General features: G+C 39.1%; 1 protein-coding gene across 1 annotated transcript in view; it reads left to right on the plus strand.

The window, feature by feature from the left end:
- Positions 1 to 222: 222 nt before the first annotated feature.
- SLC15A2 (solute carrier family 15 member 2) overlaps positions 223 to 21998 on the plus strand; it is a 34439-nt gene continuing 12663 nt past the window's right edge. The window contains exons 1-14 of the mRNA XM_058555883.1: positions 223 to 522; positions 2378 to 2465; positions 3072 to 3213; positions 10750 to 10842; positions 12016 to 12115; positions 13972 to 14062; positions 14335 to 14412; positions 17611 to 17693; positions 18117 to 18203; positions 18377 to 18466; positions 18558 to 18602; positions 19651 to 19683; positions 20430 to 20518; positions 21764 to 21845. Of these exons, the coding sequence (XP_058411866.1) occupies positions 385 to 522; positions 2378 to 2465; positions 3072 to 3213; positions 10750 to 10842; positions 12016 to 12115; positions 13972 to 14062; positions 14335 to 14412; positions 17611 to 17693; positions 18117 to 18203; positions 18377 to 18466; positions 18558 to 18602; positions 19651 to 19683; positions 20430 to 20518; positions 21764 to 21845 (1239 nt within the window). The 5' untranslated portion in view covers positions 223 to 384. The remainder of the gene's footprint in view (positions 523 to 2377; positions 2466 to 3071; positions 3214 to 10749; positions 10843 to 12015; positions 12116 to 13971; positions 14063 to 14334; positions 14413 to 17610; positions 17694 to 18116; positions 18204 to 18376; positions 18467 to 18557; positions 18603 to 19650; positions 19684 to 20429; positions 20519 to 21763; positions 21846 to 21998) is intronic.

Consider the following 21998-nt stretch of genomic DNA (forward strand, 5'->3'; position numbering starts at 1 on the left):
TAAATATTAACTTGCCCATAATAGGTGTTCAATAATTGGCTGCTATTGTTACCCTGAAATCAATTTTTTAATCTATGCTCCAGGCATTGTATTCTTAAATATGTTGTGCTCACTTGCAATCCTCCAGCATTTACTGGTCCCACCTTGTGATGTGTTGTTCTCACTTCCCCATGCTCTACCTTTTACATAATCATTCTTTTGAACTAGTCTCTGAGACGGAACCCTTTCTTTTCCTATAGCTTTCTGCTTTGCTCTGGGCTGCGCAGCTGCTGAAGCCCGACACCCACAGGGTTAAACCTAATTGCTGAAGCCACCCCCTCTTCCCCTCCCTGTCCCCCTTTTCACAGTAGGCTGGCAGCTGTCCCAACTGCCTACCGAAGCCAAATGCTTGAGGAGAGAGAGAGTAAGGAGCCAGCCATGAATCCTTTCCAGAAAAATGAGTCCAAAGAAACTCTTTTTTCACCTGTCTCCACTGAAGAGGTACCACCTCGACCCCCTAGCCTTCCAAAGAAGCCACCTCCGGTGAGTCCTCAGATTCAGTTCTGCCTCTGACAGGAACAGAATTGCTCTTCTGGTTCTCCTCCTTGGCCTCTGGAGCTTCAGGCTGAGCTGTATAAGGGTGTTAAAAACTATTCTTACTTGGAGTTAGGATTAACCTGAAAACAAAATCTGAATAGAAGTTTCCTTTACTTAGGAGAGGAAGCAGCAGGAAGAGGTAGTCAGAGTTCTTCAGTTCGGATCCAGGACTTTGCTGTATTTCATTGTATATTCTGAGTTTCTCTGGGGTGAAAAAAAAAGCAATTTGAATGTCCAGGGAAACTTGGCAAGCGCTCCTGTCTGGAGAACTGTGTGTGATTGTGCTTTCTTTACCAATATAAAAACTCAGCCCTTAGTTCCCCCTGTGCACAGAGTATATGCTGGATACCAAGAGAAGTTTTAGCATAGATCCAGTTTCTGTTACTATGTGTCCCAATTTACAGCGGGAGACAGGACAGAGAAGCAAAGAAGAAATAATAATGTTTTACATTATATACTTGTTAAAGCACTTCCAAATTCATTGTCTCATTTAATCCTTGTGTCAAAATCCTGTAAGTGGAGAGGATATAGTAACAATAGCCAGTATTTACCAAGTTCTTACTATGGGCAAAGAGGTGGTAGTATTCTATAGATAGCAGTTTCTTTGGAATAACAGAACTGAAACTTAAAGACAGGTGTAGTGACATGGCCAGGGTCAGTATGTTAACACAGCCAGTGATAGTGTTACATAACTAATGAAAGTGTGCTAACTAAACTCCAGGTTGCATGGTTCTCAAGCTGTGAGCTGGGAAGGTAGAAAGCTCAGTTCATTGTGTCTTTCAAGCAAGTTTTTATCATACATTAATATATATTAATATTTAAGAAGGTTTTATATATATATCCGTATGGGGAAAAGAATGAATACATTAATTTATTGCTTCTCTTTATTTATCTATTCATTTATTTATATCTCTTCTGGTCTCAAAGAATTTAAGGCTGCTTACAAAGGTGTATATACTTCTTTTGAATAAGAGGCAATAAAAATCTCATGATAAGATTTGACTGTCCCAAAGACAGATATCTCCATCCTTCTCTCATGTTAGTTGGGCTATCGTAATGGGTAGAAATTTGAAATAAAACATGATATTCCTTATATTCTGACTGATATAGTGTGTGAAATAGCATAGTCCTTTTAATGTCCAATATAATTAGCATGAAAATGTTATAGAATCTCTTTCATAGGAAGAGTGGACATTTAATTTTACAAGATTTAAGAACTCTCTGCCCAAGGTCAAGGTGATCAATTAGCTTCCCTTTCGGAACCTATAGTGGGCTCTCTGCCCGCTCCAGCATCCTCTGAATGGGAAGCCATCGTATTGCCAGGATTCTTCCCAGCATGGTGAACAGGGCAGATGGGGACAAGAGAGGTTAGTCCGCACAGTGAAGCTAAGCAGGATACCGGCATCTGAATGTAACTGCTTGGACATCAAGTTCTCCAGAGGCCAACTCTTTTTTCTGTTCCTAGAAATAAGTATGATTATTCTCTTGCCGAGAGCCCCAGGCTTTTCATTAGTAGTTGTGGGAAGATGAGCAGGTCCTGGTATCTCCAATCAAGGAATGTCTGAGCAGTTCCATGTTAAATAAATGAGGAACAAAGTTATATTCAAAATAGCTTCTATTACTCCTAAATCAGCAATGAAAGCACTTTTAGTGTGATAATAGCTGTTTCATGAAGAGTAGGGTCCATTGCTTCACGTTACCTATCATGGTGATTTAAAATAAATGATTTTTTCTGTTGTGGAGCAATCTACTGGTTTAAATAGGGAAAAACAGCTCACTCTTAAACCTTTTTGTTTCACAGAAAATCTGTGGCTCCAACTATCCACTGAGCATTGCCTTCATTGTGGTGAATGAATTCTGTGAGCGCTTTTCCTATTATGGCATGAAAGGTAATTTTGTGTCCCAGGGTCCTACTTTTCTCTGCTCACCCTCACCTCATGTTTGTAACAACCTGTTTACACTTATTTCCCTTATCCACTCTTTCTGCCCTCATCCAAATTGATCCTTTCCTTTGGCCAAGACTGCCAATGAATGCCTCATGGGATTTCACCTAGTAACTCATACAGGCCAAGAACAGAAAGGCCTACCAGAAACCAGAACACAGTCTGTGAGAATATAAGTGGGAAAACTCTCATCATCTGAGTTCCGCTCTTCATATCTGTTCCTGAGATCTATCAACTATATTGTTGCTGGGAAGGAGAAGAAAGGGATATTGGAAGCACCATGTTATCTTCATGAATGGGCTAAATGATGCTATGGGTACAAATAGACTAAAAGGAGGAGTATTGCATTTGTACATTAAGCATAGCCCCATTCACTCCCACAACTCCCATGGGCCCTGCTTCTACTGCCTGGCAGCCAACCCTCAGTCACTTCACCGATGGGAGTATTGAAGGTCAAGATCACCTTCAAAGACCAGAGATCAAATGTACTTCTCCATAAGTCACTTTAATGCCTTTTTTTTTTTTTTTTTTGTCTCCCTTTTTTCGCCTCAGCTGTATTGACCCTGTATTTCCTGTATTTCCTGCACTGGAATGAAGACACCTCCACATCTGTATACCACGCCTTCAGCAGCCTCTGTTATTTCACTCCCATCCTGGGAGCAGCCATTGCTGACTCATGGTTGGGAAAATTCAAGTAAGGAAGATGGGAAGCTTCGCAGATTAATTGTGCAGAGGTTATCACTTCTAGCCTCTTGCTTCCAAGGAGGAACATTCTTATGTCATCCATGACAAACAAGAATCTAAGACTGACAACACAGAAAGGCTATGTCTCTTCCTTATTAGTTTTTCCGGTATTCTTACATCCTTTTCAGTCAGGAGTTTTTTTGTGTTTTTTTTTTTCCTTAAATCTAATTTTAATCTTCCATTCTGTAGTTTAAGACCAATTCCTGTTCTGATCTTAAGGGCAATAGAGATTGCTACCCACCAGATAGTTTATAATTTTAGAGACTTCAGAGTAGTAATTTGATGTGCTCTCCATCTCTTCTCCAGATTGAGTCATCCCAACTCCTTTAGTATCTTCTTGAGTCCCTCTTTTCAGTTCTCTTACCATCTCTGTTTCTCTTCTCTAACCTCTTTCTATAGTTTCCTTGTTAAGAATATAGTAAATATTTTCATGAGTTAGACTAATGGTCTATTCAGTTCAGTATCAAGTCCCTGAAAATAGCACCAAGAAACATTTATGGGATAATGTTATCGTTGTCCCCTTTAACATTATTTTTTAGGCTAAAGGTAGATCTTGGATATTCATCACCCAGTTATTTTTCGTAGACTTGTCATCTATGGATTTGTCTAAATTAGCATTTCTCAGAGCGTGTTCTGTTGAAAATTGGTTGTATAGGATATGATGAGTGTTATGTAGGAAAATAAAGCTCTCATGGTCAAATAGGTTTGGGAATGCTAGACTGAACAAAGCTAAAAAGGTTTCTTTACTGCATGACCTTTTTTGTTTTTTAATTTTTTTATTTATTTTTCCCCCAAAGCCCCAGTAGATAGTTGTATGTCATAGCTGCACATCCTTCTAGTTGCTGTATGTGGGACACGGCCTCAGCATGGCCAGAGAAGCGGTGCGTCAGTGCGGGCCAGGGATCCGAACCCGGGACGCCAGCAGCGGAGCTCAAGCACTTAACCGCTAAGCCACGGGGCCGGCCCTGCATGACCTTTTTTTTAATTCATATTTATTTATTGAGGTGATATTGATTTATAACATTGTATAAATTTCAAGTGTACATCATTTTATGTAAACATCATGTTCCCCACCTAAAGTCTAGTTACCGTCTGTCACCATATCCATGTGCCCCTTTACCCCTTTTGCTCTCCCCCCAACCACCTTTCCCTCTGGTAACTACCAGTCTTGTTCTCTGTATCTATATATTTGTCTATTTTCCGCATGAGTGAAATCATACGGTATTTGGCTTTCTCTGTCTGACTTATTTCTCTTAGCATAATACCCACAAGGTCCATGCGTATTGTCACAAATGGCAAGATTTCATCTTTTTTATGACTGAGTAGTATACCATTGTATGTATATACCACATCTTCTTTATCCAATCATCCATCAATGGGCGCTTAGGTTGTTTCCAAGTCTTGGCTATTGTGAATAATGCTGCAAGGAACATAAGGTTGCATATATCTTTTCTAACTAGTGTTTTCATGTTCTTTGGATAAATACCCAGCAGTGGAATAGCTGGATCATATGGTAGTTTTATTTTTAATTTTTTTGAGGAGTCTCCATACTATTTTCCTTAGAGACTGCACCAATTTACATTCCCACCAGCAGTGTATGAGGGTTCCCTTTGCTCCACATCCTTTCCAACACTTGTTATTTCTTGTCTTGTTAATTATAGCCATTCTGACAGGTGTAAGGTGATATCTCATTGTGGTTTTGATTTGCATTTCCCTAATAATTAGTGATACTGGACATCTTTTCATGTGCCTCTTGGCCATCTGTATATCTTTTTTGGAAAAATGTCTGTTCACATCCTCTGCCTATTTTTTAATCAGGTTGTTTTTTTGTTGTTGAGATGTTTGAATTCTTTATATATTTTGGACGTTAACCCCTTATTGGATATATGATTTGCAGATGGATGGTTGTCTTTGTGTTTTATTGATGGTTTCCTTTGCTGTGCTGTGCTTTTTAGTTTGGTGTAGTCCCATTTGTTTATTTTTTCTTTTGTTTCCCTTACCTAAGGAGACATATTCAAAAAGATGCTCCGAGGATTGATGTCAAAAGAGCATACTGCCAATGTTTTCTTCTAGGAGTTTTATGTTTTCAAGTCTTACATTCAAGTCTTTGATCCATTTTGAGTTAATTTTTGTGTATGGTGTAAGATAGCGGTCTACTTTCATTCTTTTGCATGTGGCTGTCTAGTTTTCCCAACACCATTTATTGAAGAGACTTTCCTTTCTCTATTGTATGTTCTTGACTCCTTTGTCAAAAATTAGCTGCCCATAAATGTGTGGGTTTATTTCTGGGCTCTCAATTCTGTTCCATTGATCTGTGTGTCTGTTTTTGTGCCAGTACCATGCGTGCTGTTTGATCATCATAGCTTTGTAGTATATTTTGAAATCAGGAAGTGTGATACCTCCAGCTTTGTTCTTTTTTCTCAGAATTGCTTTGGCTATTTGGAGTCTTTTGTTGTTCCATATAAATTTTAGGATTCTTTGTTCTATTTCTGTGAAAAATGTTGTTGGGATTTTGATAGGGATTGTATTGAATCTGTAGATTGCTTTAGGTAGTATGGACATTTTAACTATGTTAATTCTTCAAATTCATGAGCACAGAATATCTTTCCATTTCTTTGTGCCTTCTTCAATTTCTTTCAACAATGCCTTATAGTTTTCAGTGTACAGGTCTTCTACCTCCTTGGTTAAGTTTATTCCTAGGTATTTTATTCCTTTGTTGCAATTGTAAATGGGATTGTACTCTTTTTTTTTTTTTTTTGTGAGGAAGATCACCCCTAACCTAACATCTCCCAATCCTCCTCTTTTTTGCTGAGGAAGACTGGCCCTGGGCTAACATCCATGCCCATCTTCCTCCACTTTATATAGGACGCCGTCACAGCATGGCTTGCCAAGCGGTGCGTCGTTGCGTGCCCGGGATCCGAACCAGCGAACCCCAGGCCGCTGCAGCGGAGGGCGCGCACTTAACCACTTGCGCCACCTGGCCAGCCCCTGGGATTGTACTCTTGATTTCTCTTTCTGCTATTTCATTGTTAGTGTATAGAAATGGGACTGATTTTTGTTGATTTTATACCCTGCAACTTTACTGTATTTTTTTATTATTTCTGATACTTTTTTGGTGGATTCTTTAGAGTTTTCTATATAAAAAATCTTGTCATCCACAAACAGTGACAGTTTTACTTCTGTCTTTCCAATTTGGGTCACTTTTATTTCTTTTTCTTGCCTAATTGCTCTGGTCAGGACTTCCAACACTATGCTGAATAAGAGTGGCGAGAGTGGGCATCCTTGTCTTGTTCCTGTTCTTAGGGAAATCACTTTTAGTTTTACTGCATGACTTCTTAGCCTTTAACATGCTAATACACACTGTAAAATCTCTAAGAAAATGTTATGGTAAGTAGTGTTTCCCAAACTTGTTTGACCATGGAATATTTTTTCAGGATATCTTGTGGATCTAATGTTCCAAGGAATCTTCTTTAGTAAACGCTGGTTTATATCTCTCTTTGGCCTATATATATTCATTGTTCTAAAGTGGTCAATCAGCACCTAGTATATAGCTACAACCACACCACAGTACTAAACACGGTTTCTTGACTTGAGAGAGGGGTGGTGAGTGGGTGGCTGAGATCTATCTGCATTTGCTATTTATGTAGTATCAGTTGCCAAGTCCACCCAGATGGGGGTTGACACCATGTGCAAAATAAAAAGTGTGAGCCATGGTCTTCATTCAGTTATGGAATAGAAGATTCACATACAAAACATAGTACGTTCATTTGTTTTTTAAATGACTTTCTTTAAAATTGGAGAAGCGTAGTTTCTGGGATTTGGTGAACGGTAGCTTCCTGCCCATTTCAGAGGAAATTTAACAACTTCCACTTGTGCCCCCAATCTCAATCCTTTTTGAGGTATTTTTAATTTTTTAAAATTTATTTTTATTGAGATATAACTTACATAAAGCAAAGTACACAAATCCAAGTACATAGCTTAATGAATTTTTACATATGTATCTCCATCATCTAGATCGCTGTCCCTAGGGTCTTTGTACCCTTAATATTCCCCTCTCTTGCCTTCAAATTCTCCCTGAGACAATCTTACCCTGCACCTAGAAGCAGGTGCACATCTCTGATAGCTTTAAATAAACAAACAAAACAATTGTTAACCCTCCTTGTCCTATGTTCTTTGTCTTATTACCATTATCTCCAAATTTTAAAAAGAATAATCTATATTTGTTGCCTTCCTTTCTCACTCTTCATTATCACTCCTTAGGGCAGAATAATGTAATGCAGTGCAATATAATCCAATTAAATTCAGTTTAATCTGATTGAGTTTAATTCAGTAAATGTTTATCAAGCACCTTCTATTTGTCCAAAGAAGTATAGGGGATAAAGAGATAAATAAGACCTAAATACCTGCTTCACATTCTTCATGTTCAGCTAGCTTTGATATAGAGCAGACTGTGGTAAGTACAATAAAATATAGTCTAAATCATCTTTTTATCCTGTTGAAATTCCTCTCTTCCAAGGTCACTGATAATGATCTCTTTGTTAACAAATTCCAGTGGTCTTTTCTAAATTCTTATTCACTTTGAACTTGCTTTAACATTTCAGTCTGTTTATTACTCCTATACTGTTGAAACTTCCTAGGCTTCTCTAACATTGTATTTTCTGGTTCTTTTCCTTTTGCTTTTTTGGATTATTTCTTATTTGGCTTCTCTTTTGCCTTTTGTTTACTTCACTCTTTCTTGAATGAAGGCATTTCCCTAGGGTATATCTTTTACTCTCTTCTCTTGCTCCAGATTCTCCCTTAGCAAGCCCAATGGTGTCAATATTAACTACATACATATAGCTCCTCAAACTCTGTCATCCTAACCTCTCACTCAAGCTCCAGTATGCGTTATAACTGCATATAGGCATTCATCTCCTGGATGTTCCACCTTATCCTCACTCCCCAAACCTGTTCCTTCTCCTGGCATCCTTATACCCCCACGTCCAATCAGTTATTAAATTCTACTAATTCTATTTCTATAATATCGCTCACATTTACCCCTCTTCAACACTGAATCCCACTGCCACTAATTGCCATTACCCTAGTTTTGGTCTTCATTGCCTCTAAATTGAGCTATTGAAGTGGACACTTAAAATGTTTTCACTCCTTCTTCTATCCTTTTCTTACAATTGAGTCTATACACTACTGCCCAATTCATCTTCCTAAAAGAAATCCCTGTTCACATTACTATTCTGCTCAAAAATTTCTGCTGACTAACCCATTGTCTACTAATCTCATCCTAACTTACCTTTCTGCTCTTATTGTCATACTTACTCCCTTTCAAGAATGTCCAGTAGAGAAAACTAGAGTTATAGTCCCTAGTGTTGGTTTTTATACCCTGTGACCCATGCCTATCAGTCTGGACTCTTGACCTAGGCAATCCCTTACAACCACTCTCTTAAATATGTTTATTGCCAAATATGCTTTTGGCTGTTCTCTCTACATTTCTTCCTTCTCTTTCTCTGAGTGGGTCTGTAGCATGTCCTTTCCCCCTCCTATCTTTTTTGTCAGGTAAGTGCTGACCCTCTTCATGCTAAGTCTCTTCTTCTGCCATCACTCTACATACTCCTCAGTTCCTAAACTCTAATTAAAAGTGGCTCTGGTGGTGAAATAAAATTTAAAGCTTCTTACCCTTCCCTTTCCTTTTTCCACATTAACTTGTTCATGATAAAACTGAAGGAACACTGGGCTATGAGTTAGAAAGTAGAAGTTCTAGACCTAACTCTAATACTAATTAGAATGTCACTTTAGGAATTACCTTTCACCTCTCTGGATTTCACTTTCCTCATTTGCAAATGGAAGATTGATCAAGTCTATCTAAAACAGTTCTGTGTCCTATCCTTGGGATTACAATGACCCCAATGACCCTATTTCAAATGCAGAATTTCGAAGTCTCTCTTGACTTCTTTCTCCTTCTGTTAAAGTTTCCTGCCATTAGCATCCTCTGTTATATTCTTTATATCCTAGACTAATTCCCTGAGTCTTTCACCTAGAAGGTTGCCTATTTTCCTTCTAAGCCACTTAGACTCTCTCATTCATTTAGTACAACAATCTGATATTGCTCTGATCTCTACTTAGACTCTATCACTCCATCTCAGACTCCTTTTGTTTTTTCTCTCTGGTGATCTAGCATAGATCGTCTCTTGTGGGTTCATGATAGCTTGATTTTTTTCAGTCCCTTTTTGTTCTCTTCTTTCTGTGTTCTTTTTATTCCAACAAAGAGAACTTTTCTCTAGAAGACACTACAAGGCCTTTTGGGAAAGCCTGCCCCCTCCCCCTGATGTTAATTAGCCCTGGATTAGTCACCCAACTTTTTTTTTTTGCTGAGGAAGATTCACCCTGAGTTAACATCTGTTCCCACTCTTCCTCTATTTTGTATGTGAGCTGCTGCCACAGCATAGCCACTGACAAACAAGTGGTGTAGGTCCACACCCGGGAACCAAACCTGGGCTGCCAAAGCAGAGTGCACCAAACTTAACCCCTAGGCCACCAGGGCTGGCCCATAGTTGCCCAACTTCTAATCCCCTACTTGCCATTATAAACCATCTAAGATTCCTCCCCTGGAGAGCCAAGCTAGGAAGATTAGGCATTTAGAATTAGAAATCTACATCCTGAGATTTCTTGCATCTCCATCCTTTCTCTGATAACCTTCAGTCATAATGTATATCACTACATATGTTCTTATTGGATTTCTTCACTTTCCTACTACCTATTTGCCATTCATATTTCTTGGAAAAAAACAACACAACAGGAAGTTCTGACCAACTGCACGATCTTTATTACTGGACAGTCTATTCAAAGTCCTTGGCTCCTTTCTTACCCTTGGGTAACTTGTCCATGAGGAAACTGTGGTGGAGATTACAGTTAACCCAAGTGTTCAAGTGACCATGCTGAACTGAGAGCCCTTTGCCTCTCTATATATCCCAATGGTTGGGTTTAGAGAAAGTTCTTTGTGTTAACCATTCTTTTTTCCTGTTTACTTAGAGTTGTTCTTTGACCCCTATCAATTTCTAGAGCCAAAGACATTCCTTGAGAAAAACACCTCAAGTCAAAGCATCCTGTTCTTCTGTTTCTCCTAATTTAAAACATCACCAGTCACTACAAATCCATCCTGGTCTTGTCATATCTCTACAAGAGCCGGGATGCTCTGTGTATGTGTAGGGTAAATGGGGGTAAAGGAGAGGTCAGATATGAGAAAGGATCTTGAAGGGAATGTCCATTACCTCTGACACTACAGGGTAAAGAGTTGCTTTCTTTTTATCTAGTCTGTCTACTTCGTTCACCATTATTATTTCTATTTGCATTTCTCAGGTAATGCTTTCCTCCTCCACCCCTTCTTCCTCATACTCCATTTATCCTGGCACTGAGAACAGTAGGAACTCTGAGTCTGTATTACTCAAGTTTCTGAATTCTGTTTGTAGACTGACCGATTTAACTCTCTCAACAGGACAATCATCTATCTCTCCTTGGTGTATGTGCTTGGCCATGTGATCAAGTCCTTGGGTGCCTTACCAATACTGGGGGGACACATGGTACACACGTGAGTAAAATCATGGAATAAACTGAATGATTTTTCTTCTATTAGACAGGTAAACGTCTCATGCTTTCAGTACAGATGATTTTCTATTTTCTTACCAAAGATGTCCCTTTATTTTCCAACCTACTGTTTTATTACCAAATTGGTTAAGAACAAAAATTTTTTATGACCAGTTGAACTCTTTCCTACTTTATCTGAGCTTACTTGTTTTTATTAAACATTTAGGGACTTATAGAAAGGCTAGTTAGTATCCTCTTCATAAAAACTCTTCATATGCTTGAAAACAATCATTAAAACTTATATGCCCCCCACATTCCCTCATCTATTCACCCATCCATGCATCTGTACTTTACTGGGGTTAAAAAACCATCTATAATATTTCCTTATAAATACATTGTAGAAGTTATACTCAAAGCTTGGATTATTTCCATTTATGTGTAGTTCCATGTATTCCAATTGCTCTATCTCTCTTTACTTAGGCTATTGATGTTTATGGGGCCGGAGACATTTGATAGATTCTGATGTCTGTCTGTTCAGTCAGTAGAGAGGATTACAGTTGTTCAAGAAGCAGGTCATACATATTCATGTTTATAATGTGCCTATACATATATTTATCCTTTGAGTTAAGAATTTTGTTTGAAATTTAATAAACATAAGATACCTCCTTATTGGTGTCCAACCAAAAATCAGTGACACTTCTCCTATTAATGAAGATGAATTTTAAAATTTTGTTTTGTGGTTAGTAAGGATATATAGGAAAAGAGTTCATAAGGTCTTTCTATTGAAGTGTCCCTTTGACTAAGATAAGATTGAGAATTAGTGCTTTAACTTTGAAGTTCCTTCAGTTTCTGTTTGTATCTGTTGCGTACAAGGGGTGAATAGAACCATCAGGCACAAAATCTTCCATGCAATGCATACTTTCTGGCACAGGCTCAAGGGTCATAAAGATTGTAAGTGTTCCTGAGTCTCTCCTAGGAATGAAGGCAGGTGGAAAGTGCCTGCAGGGTAGAAATGCGAGAGGGCTGGGGCCAGCGGGAGGGGGCGGGGTGGAGTGGGGGGGACAAGGGTGTGGGGGGTGCCCTCTTACACATTTTTTTTTCTCCTGTAGCTCTGTATTTAGTTTCTACAGTTGTTCTTAGTATGAAAATGTTTAGTATCCTCACCTCTCCATTTCAGAGTTCTGTCATTGGTCGGCCTGAGTCTAATAGCTTTGGGGACAGGAGGTATCAAACCTTGCGTGGCAGCTTTTGGTGGAGACCAGTTTGAAGAAAAACATGTAAGAGTCCTGTTATTTCTGTATTTTCAAAAATGTAGAGCAGGCATTAAAAGAGGTATCTGGCAGGTAACCATTTGCCAAGATTGAAGTAATCCACTGGTCAGACCATGTCTGAGGAGTTGTGTTCAATGCTGGGTACTGGTCATTGATAAAAAAGAGAAAAACTGAAACATGTTCAAAGGAAAGTGACCAGGGTGGTGAATGGACTAAAAGACACATCTTATGATGAAAGGTTGAAGGAGATGGAGATGTTTAGCTTAGATGAGATAAGAATTAAACAGAGTATTATAGCTGTCTATAGATATTGGAAGGACATCAGTAATTAAACTGGAGACCATGAGTAAAAGCTACAGGAAATTAGCTTTCTGCTTGATGGAAGGAAACACTTCAAATAATCAGAGTTTGAGGGTAGTGGGTTTATTCTCACTTGAGGTATTTAAGAAGAAATGTGGTAAGCACTTTGGGAATGGGAGGTGATGAGTAGTGTAGAGATGATTTAAGCATCTCTAGCTTTGAGATTCTGTGAAAGTGGAAAATGACCATTTGAAATAAAACAGAATGAGTTTCGATAGATAAACTTGTCTGGATATTCGTTCCCTCTTTTCCTAAACATTTTCCACTGTGAATGGGGAAAAGCAACAACAACAACAAAAACCAGTATGAATAAGGTAAAAATGGGCTCATATGAGGATGCAGTGACAAATAGGCAAGGGAAATAGTCTATTGTGAGATCAGCCAGCATTCCTGGTTTCCTTTTTGCTCTCAGTTTTCTTTTTTGTCTGTCTTCATGTATCTATTCCCTCTTCTATAGCTATTTATCATGTTTCTGGTTTTTCTCTCTCTGTTCTGGCTTCCTGTGTTTCTCTTACCCTTCAGACCTTTTGAGTTATCATTTTATATTCTTTAACTGTGTGGCAGTCCATAAATAATAACTGCTTGCTGACTTTGGAGAAATAAGCAAACTTAGGCAAGTGTGATTCTGTGCACAATGAACTATACAAATAGATGAGTGGAATAAGGTTTAAATAGCGCTAAGAAGAGGAAGCAAAATACTATAAATAGAAAATGGGGAAGGACAGACTGTAATGTGTTAGGAAAAGATCTGGGGTGCCAGAATGAAGCACAGTAGTTTTCAATGAATGAAGCATCAGCAACTTTATTTGAAAATTACTTTACTTGGTAACTGCCCCATAAAGATATTTCAGTAATGGGACAAACCCACCTCCAAGTTTCAACCAACCACTTCTAAGCCCACAGGCTTCCTTTTATACTCTCTGGCAGACTTCCTGTAAGCACTAGGGGAACTATCCTGCCTGATCAACAGTTTACTCCACTGTCCTATGTTCTAGTCCTATTCCTACCATATGTTCCACAATGTCTGTTATTTAACTCAGTCAATCACTTAATTAATTCAATCAATAAACATTTATTGAGTCTGTAATATATGTCAGATGCTATGCTAGGTAGTGGGAATTATAGCAATGAATAAGATATGATTTCTGCCCTAAAGGAACTCTCAACCTATTGAAAGAAACAGACATTTAATGCAAAGAAATTAATATTAGAATAGATATGTATAGGACACAGTAGTGGTGTAGTATATAGGATGATCATTTTTGCCCAGGTAAAGGGGTAAAGAATGTTAAAGATGCTTGTATTGGAGATGTATTGAAAGATGGGTAAGTGTTGTTTGGGGTCAGCCAGGTATGTGTTAAAATATCTAGTAGGATATTCAGATGCCCTGGAGGCAGTATCTGAATCTGTCTCTGTGTATGTACCTCCAGCTTAGACTGAATATAGGGTGGGGATGGAGCTATGAGGCACATTGCACTGATGATTTGTCCTGTTTGTTTCAGGCAGAAGAACGGACTAGATACTTCTCAGTCTTCTACCTCTCCATCAATGCGGGGAGCTTGATTTCTACTTTTGTCACACCCATGCTGAGAGGTTAGGATCTTTTCTGAGGGGCCCTTTTTAAGGCTTTACTCTGGCCAGCCAAAAATCTGTTCAAGGCTTCCTGCTATCCATCCTCTCCTTTTATAAAGGCTTGAAAGTCTGAGAGAATGTCTTTTAATCTTGATTTGTCTTGCCCAAAAGAAGGATTATGGATTAGGTGATGGGAGGAAAGAGGATGGCTGTGTCTACAACCTCAAAAACCTGAGTTTGTGGAATAGAACATCAAAGACTCAAGATTCAGGATTACTTTTTTTTTTCTTTAGGAGATGTGAAGTGTTTTGGGGAAGACTGCTACGCATTGGCTTTTGGAGTTCCAGGATTGCTTATGGTGATAGCTCTTGGTAAGTGCAGTGGGGCAGAGGAAACTAGTAACCACTGATGCCTGCTACATGTAAAGCATCGTGTAAGTGCATCACACAAACTGTTTCATTCAATCCTCTCACACTAACCCTATTAGGTAAGTGTTATTGTAGGGGTTTTCCCTAGACATTGGCGATAAAGTAACTGAATGAAGTCAGAAACCTTAAAAAAAAAAATGCCCATGGTTACATAACTAATAAGAAGTTTCCTGGAGAGCTTTAAAAATGACTGATCCCAGGGCCCTGTGTAGGACCAATTAACTCAGGATATCTGCAGGATAGGGCCTAAGCATCTATAATTTTTTTTTTCCACTGAGGAAGATTTGCCCTGAGCTAACATCCGTGCCAGTCTTCCTCTATTTTTTTGTATGTGGGACACTGCCACAGCATGGCTGGTGAGTGGAGTAGGTCTGCGCCTGGGATCCGAACCCGTGAACCTGGGCCACCGAAGCAGAGCACACGGAACTTTAACCACTCAGCCATGGAGCCAGGCCCTATAATTTTTTAAATGTCTAGGTGATTCTAATGTGTAGTCAAGGTTGAAATCCACTGCTCTACACTACAATATGTAAGGAAGCACAGAAAATAATCCTTTCTCTTAAGCTAGCTTATTTCATCTGATAATTATTTATCTGGCCATTGGAAGACATTTTTAATCCTTTGAGCCTTTTAAAGTAGCTTTGTTCTTGAGAAAAGAGAATAGGAGGAGGTGGATAAGTAGGTGGAAACTGATGCAACTTTGATCAAGTGGCATTCTCTTTACCACCAGGAACCCAGTAATGGAAGAGGAAGGGGGATGTGTATCTTACTTAGTTTGCACAGTCTAAGGGGAAACTTGGACATGATTGTTTCTAATCATTGACCTGGAAACCTGTTCTCACTCTGAGCCTTTGGGTGACACCCCCCTGGAAGATATCCAGTCCAAACACATAAAGAGCTCAATTGAGGAAAAAGAGCCCAGAGACACAATATTCAGTCTGATTATTCTCTCCCGGGGTTGCTAATAGTAATACTTAGATTCCAATGCCAATTCCAAGGAAATGTATGTGTTCCAGGAGAGCTGTGATAATACATTCCCTGCTTTCTTCTCCCTTCGAAGCCAAACATTTCCCCAAATATTTTCCTGGTTTTCCACTGATTAGTATTATGTCTCCTTCTCTGAATCATTACACAATAATAATATTTACCTATCAGAGTAGTTATGAAGATCAAAAGAGATGCTGTAAGTGAAATGGTTTATAAATTACAAAATGCTAAACAAGTGTTAGCTGTCATTATTAGTCAGCTGCTTCAGTTTTCTGGATACTAATAAATAACTCAATCCTCTGGCCTTTCACTGTAATTTAATTTATTCATTTATTTTTTTTCATTCATTCATTCAACAAACATTTATTTAATGAACGTAATATGTGTCAAATACTGTGCTAGGATTTGGGGTCACGTTGAATTGGGAATTCTGTGCTAGGGATTGGGCTGAATTAGACAGCCACAGAATTCATGCTTTCAAAAACTTATATAGTCCAAACAAGTAAACAGAAATTTATGATACAAGATGATCAGTATCACAACTAGGGAAGTACAGAGAAAGCTATAGGAACACATAGGAGGGATGTCTGACTAAGACTTTGAGACCTCAGAAAAGGTATGCCTAAAGAAATGATATCTAAGGTGAGACCTAAAGGATTAACTGCACTTAATCAAGGAAGAGATTGGAAGTGAAACAGCTATAGGACATGGTATCTGTAAGACAAGAAGGTGAAAGAGTATCACATATCCAAAGGCCTTAAAGGAATCCAGATTGCCTGGAGCATAAATGAGAAAGATAAAAAGGAGAAATTGACAGAAACCAGATAATGAAGGGCCTTTTAAGTCACTAAGGAATTAGAATTTTATCAGGCGGACAGTGGGGAACTACAAAAGGATTTTGAGGGTCGGCCCCCATGGCTTAGCGGTTAAGCGCACGCGCTCCGCTACTGGCGGCCCGGGTTCAGATCCCGGGCACGTACCGAGGCACCGCTTGTCCTGCCATGCTGAGGCCACGTCCCACATACAGCCACTAGCAGGACGTGCAACTATGGCATACAATTACATACTGGGGCTTTGGGGGGAAAAAAGGAGGAGGATTGGCAATAGATGTTAGCTCAGAGTCTGTCTTCCTCAGCAAAAAGAGGAGGATTAGCATGGATGTTAGCTCAGGGCTGATCTTCCTCACAAAAAAAAAAAAAGGATTTTGAACAGAAGAATGATTGTTAGATTTTTATTTTTCAGTGGTGTCTCTGATTGTAAGGTGGAGAAGGGATAGCTTAAAAGTGAGGCAAGGATACTATTTATCCTGGTTACTGAATTTTTGGCACTCCCTTAAAGTTTGTGCTCAAGGGGAGTGCCTCACTCAGCTCACCCCAGTCCTGGCCCTGGTAGAGCATAGATTTTTGAGTCAGACAGGCTTCAGGTCAAAAATGCAGTTTCTGGCACTTTCTAGCTATGTAACCTTGTACAAATTGCTTAATTTCTTTAATCTTCAATTTCTTCCTTTGTAAAATGGAGAGAGTAGTACATATTTTGTCAGGTTTAATCAGTTCATGTACATAAAATGCTTAACACTTCATATATAATAATAAACCTTTAATAGATGGTTAGTGATAATAATAACCATCAGGGTAATAATGAATTTGGGAAGGTGTTTCATGTCAAGAGTTTGGACTATTAGGTAGGTCCTGGAAAGAAGGTTTTAGTTTGGCATCAGATAAACAAAGGAAGAGACCGGGGATTGAGGAACTAGTTGGTGGCCATTTTAATATTCCAGGGTAGGAGTTGTGAGTACCTGAACAAGAGCCATAGCAGTGGCAATACAAAAGAGGGGGCAGATAGGAAACACGTTGAAGAAAGGATCAATGAGAGTTGGTAATATATCAGATGTAGAGATGGAGAAAGAAGAGTAAGAATTCAGAGACGACTTCCATTTCTGTGATTACAGGAAAGTCTCAGCAGCTATCTCTCTTATGACCATTTCATTCTTCTCTTGGCTCCCATAATTTTTATAACTCTGAAGTCAGGAAGTGAAGTCAGTTCCCTTCATTTATGAGATTTACCAGACACTCCTACACTTCAGCAGTCTGTCGTTAGCATTGACATACTGAATGTGCTAAATGAGAAGTTAAGAACTTTGTGTATCAACTGCAGTTGTGTTTGCAATGGGAAGCAGAATATACAGAAAACCACCTCCTGAAGGAAACATAGTGACTCAAGTTGTCAAATGCATCTGGGTAAGTCCATGAATTGTTTACCTGCCTTTTGTATCAAAGGGAAGGAGGTGCTATGCTGAGCATATAAGCCTTCAAACATGGGTATACATTTTTCTCAATGACCTCTGTTCTACTTTTGTGTCTTTTGGCAAACTGAGATTAATTGGTCTTCCTCTGTGCCTCTACTTAACCATTAGGTAAAAAAAAAGTAATGTAACCACTTTTTAAAATTGGCAAACATATTTTGAAATGTAGTTATATATGTTGCCAGCAGAAAATAAGGATAGATAAAATTATATCTGAAATATTCTGAAATTCAATGTTTGATGAAATCAAAGGGTAAGTTGCTTCAAGTATGTGTTTTTAAGGGAAGGGATAATGAATTGGAAAAGACAGGGGATAGTTTCTTCTTGTCTCTCCTCTGATATCTATGCTCTGCCCTAGTTTGCTATTTCCAACCGTTTCAAGAACCGTTCTGGGGACATTCCAAAGCGACAGCACTGGCTGGACTGGGCAGCTGAGAAGTACCCAGTAAGTTGGAACTGCGGAAACATCTTATGCCTCCATGGCATCTTTCCTAATGTGCAAACTGATTCCCTCCTGTTGCATTTGACCTCTTCTCTTACTGTTCTGGGGTACTTCTACTTTAAGCAAGGAAACCATGTCTAGCAATTCAGCCTATTCCTTCTTCCCCCTTCTTGCAGAAGCAGCTCATTATGGATGTGAAGGCACTAACCAGAGTGCTATTCCTTTATATCCCATTGCCCATGTTCTGGGCTCTTTTGGATCAGCAGGTAAGAATAGTTCTTTTGAAAGCTACCCCTTCTTCCAGCCCCTTCCCTCTCGCAGAAACGGATTTATCATAATAGCATCTGTCTGCCCTAGGGCTCACGATGGACCTTGCAAGCCACCAGGATGAATGGGAATTTGGTGAGTAGAAGAGATTTTCCAGAGAAATCTATTATTTTCTTTATAATCCATAGAAAAACTCATTTCTTTGTATTTTTGCCTGAAAACTGACTTAAGATCATGAGAGGTGTCTTTAGCATGAAGGTACTGAGTAGGCAAAGCAAAGAAAGCTGGTCTAGAAATAAAAAACAGAACCTAAGAACATAAGGTGGGAAAGGTTTAAATGTATACAAGGAAGTACTGAGAGGATGGCAAAGGAAGTGATATAGACCTAGGATATTGATTGTTTTCTGCCATCTAAGCCTGCCTGGGGCACAGCAAGGACAGATTTGATTGGTGCTGCTACACAATTGGCCCCATCTCTCAGGCAGGGATCACAGCAGAGGACCTGGAAGTGCAATATTTTGTAAATGGATATGGAAAAAATGAGAAAGTTGTAAATATTATTTTCTCTTTTTCCAAGCTCCATTCTTTGGCGAACTCAAATAAAGTTCCACCTCTGCCCTCAGTTGTTCCACTTCCTAGATTATTGTACTGTTTTTCTACTGTCTCAGTTGTGAAGAGGGCAGGGTAGATTGATGCCAAGGTCTTGTTAGCCAGTCTGTTTGGAGCCTGCCAAATATCATTTTACCTTTTCCCTTCCTCTGATTGTCCAAGACTTACCATAGTTGAGTCTTGTTGACTCCCTGGAGAACAACTTTGGACACACTGTGTGTCAGTGGGAATCTTCACCCCAACCATGATGTCTTGGCCTTCACATTATTACCACCTACGACTACAGTTACTGATATTAATAAAAACACACTGACTCCATTCTCTCTCAAGTTAAGGAAAGCATAGTACACAGAAAAGCATATTCTCCCTTAGGCTCACTTGCCTTCAGCAAACATAGCCTGAAGCCATTCCCAGTCTGTTCCACCACATACCCTTACATGCACGATAGGTACCCTGAACTAAAGACCTGATGGATTTTATCTTATGCTTCTTACCTGCTAATTAGCAAGATTGTTGATCTAGGCTTTTCTTGTCTTTAGCCACCATCTAAATGTAATTTGTTATAATATTTCAGGGATTTTTTGTGCTTCAGCCTGACCAGATGCAGGTAGGAGACCTCTATAATCATGGGGATTTATTTCTTTCCTCGTCTATACCTCTACCTATAGTATTAGGGTTACCAAACATAATTTGATGCTTTTTTCCTTGTATGCTGAGGAGGGCAAAGGATAGGGATGAAAATATTCTCCTTAAGCCCCACACTTCTCTTTTACATTCTATGTTAAGTACATAGCTCTTGCCCATCTCCAGGGAGAATGAGTTTTGAGCTCACATGAAAAATATGAGCACTGGATTTTTTTCCATGTCAAGGTAGTACCATGGAAATATTGTCAAAGAAAGTGTAAGGCTTTGTTGTGTGAACAGCGAAGTCAGAATCTCTGTTTATTGGTGACTCCCAGTTTTTTTAACCCCTTGTTCAACAATCCCCAATTCTTCCTTCTCTCCTTTCTTTCTCCTGGCCATGACATTTTTCCTTGGGCTGTGGAACTGGAGAAGATAAGTGAAAATGGGAGGGAAGAGCTCCCAACTGATTGACAGAAAAACAGGTTCAGAGTGACAGAAAAACAGGTTTCAAGTAACACTGGTTCCTTGGGATATTTGGAAGCTAAGGTGCTATGCAAGGGAAATAGAGTCTTGGGTGTAAAGGGACCGAGAGGCGTGGAATCATTCTGTACTTATTATGATGGAAGTGTTTCGATGTGAGAGTGAGTGCACACAAGCAAATGAGAGCGCATGCTCACACTCATGATAGAAGAACTCTTGTAACTAATCCTTTTTACCATGGTGTTTCAGGTACTAAATCCCTTTCTGGTTCTTATCTTCATCCCATTGTTTGACCTTGTCATTTATCGTCTGGTCTCCAAGTGTGGAATTAACTTCTCGTAAGTGCTTACTATGCGTGTGTTGCTCCAAACTGGCTCCATCTTTGCCCAGTTTGGTAAAGATTCCGTGTCAGCACTTTTCTACTTAGTGATGATTTGTTTTGATTTATCATTTTTCTGCTACTGTTTATCTGTGTTAGACTAAATACTTCTTGATACTGGAGGTTGGGAATTAGATCCAATTAATTCTTATTGCAGAGAGTCCAAACCATTCCTGCAGACTTAACTGTGTGATATTGAAAGGGTAGGTGTAAGCTTCATGGAAAGTCAAAAGTATGTGAGAATAGGCTCCTAAATCAACTTGTTGCATTCTTCTTGAATGTTGCCTCTTTGAAGAAGTCTAAAGCCTTTGATGACAACTAATCCCTTTAAATCTCTGATTGTTCATATGAAACAAATGGGGGACCTGGTAAGACTGGGGATAGAATTGTCCCTAATTACTGCTTTTCCCCCATTCTAAATAGAAGTGTTATTCTTTGTAAAGTTTGACAGAGAAGAGTTTCAAGCCTCCTCTAATTCCTGCTTTATTAGCAATTTCCTTTTGATGAACACTTTATCATATTCAAATTGCCTTTTGTCATTTACTCATTCATTGAGCAGATATTATTGAGCTTAACACCAAGTACCATGCAAATGTAACAGCACAGATCCTGCCCTCAAGGAGTTTACTGTTTAGTAAGGGAGCTAGAACACACACAAGATGAAATATGTTAAGTGCTCTAAGAAGGGAAGCAAAGTGCCAGGGAGTTGTAAAGAAGGAAGTGAGTCCTTCCTGCCACCAGAGTCAAGAAAGACTTCTGAAGTGGAAAATGAAGTCATAATATATAGTGCCTGGCATATGGTAAATGTTCAATAAATCTGGCTGTATTACAATTTCTTTTGTTATTATGATAATGGATAGAAAAACTATCATAAACAAAAGTAGAGGTTGGAAAATGTGGTGCATTACAGAGAACAGTTCAATGACTCAAGTAAAGGGAGAAAGGATATGTGAAGGGGAGTTCTGGGAAACACTTTGAAAAGTAATTGGGACCAAATCAGGAAAGGTCTTTAATAGTAGGTTTGGGGGGTTAGGTTTTTTTTTGCGGGGGGAGGGCTTATCAAGTTTTTACTTAATAAGTTGTCATCACCTTAAAAGGAGTCAAAATTACTTTGCAATTCCTGCAAGAGCCTTCACCTAGGGGGGTTAGCTTTTATCCTTTAAAGTCTGAAGTTTAGATATAATTGTCTCCCTTTCCTCTGCAGATCGCTTAGGAAAATGGCTGTTGGTATGATCCTAGCGTGCCTGGCATTTGCAGTTGCAGCAGCTGTAGAAATAAAAATTAATGTGAGTTCAATAAATCTTAAGTTCCATCAGGGCAGGATTGTATCTATTGTTCACTCTTCTGACTTGTTCAATCTTGATTCCCTGGGACCTAGCACAGTACCTTTTTTAAAGAAAGTGCATAATTAGTATTTGTGGTAAATGAGTAGATACAGG

This window comes from Diceros bicornis, chromosome 15 (genome assembly GCF_020826845.1).
Source record: "Diceros bicornis minor isolate mBicDic1 chromosome 15, mDicBic1.mat.cur, whole genome shotgun sequence".
Lineage (NCBI taxonomy): Eukaryota > Metazoa > Chordata > Mammalia > Perissodactyla > Rhinocerotidae > Diceros > Diceros bicornis.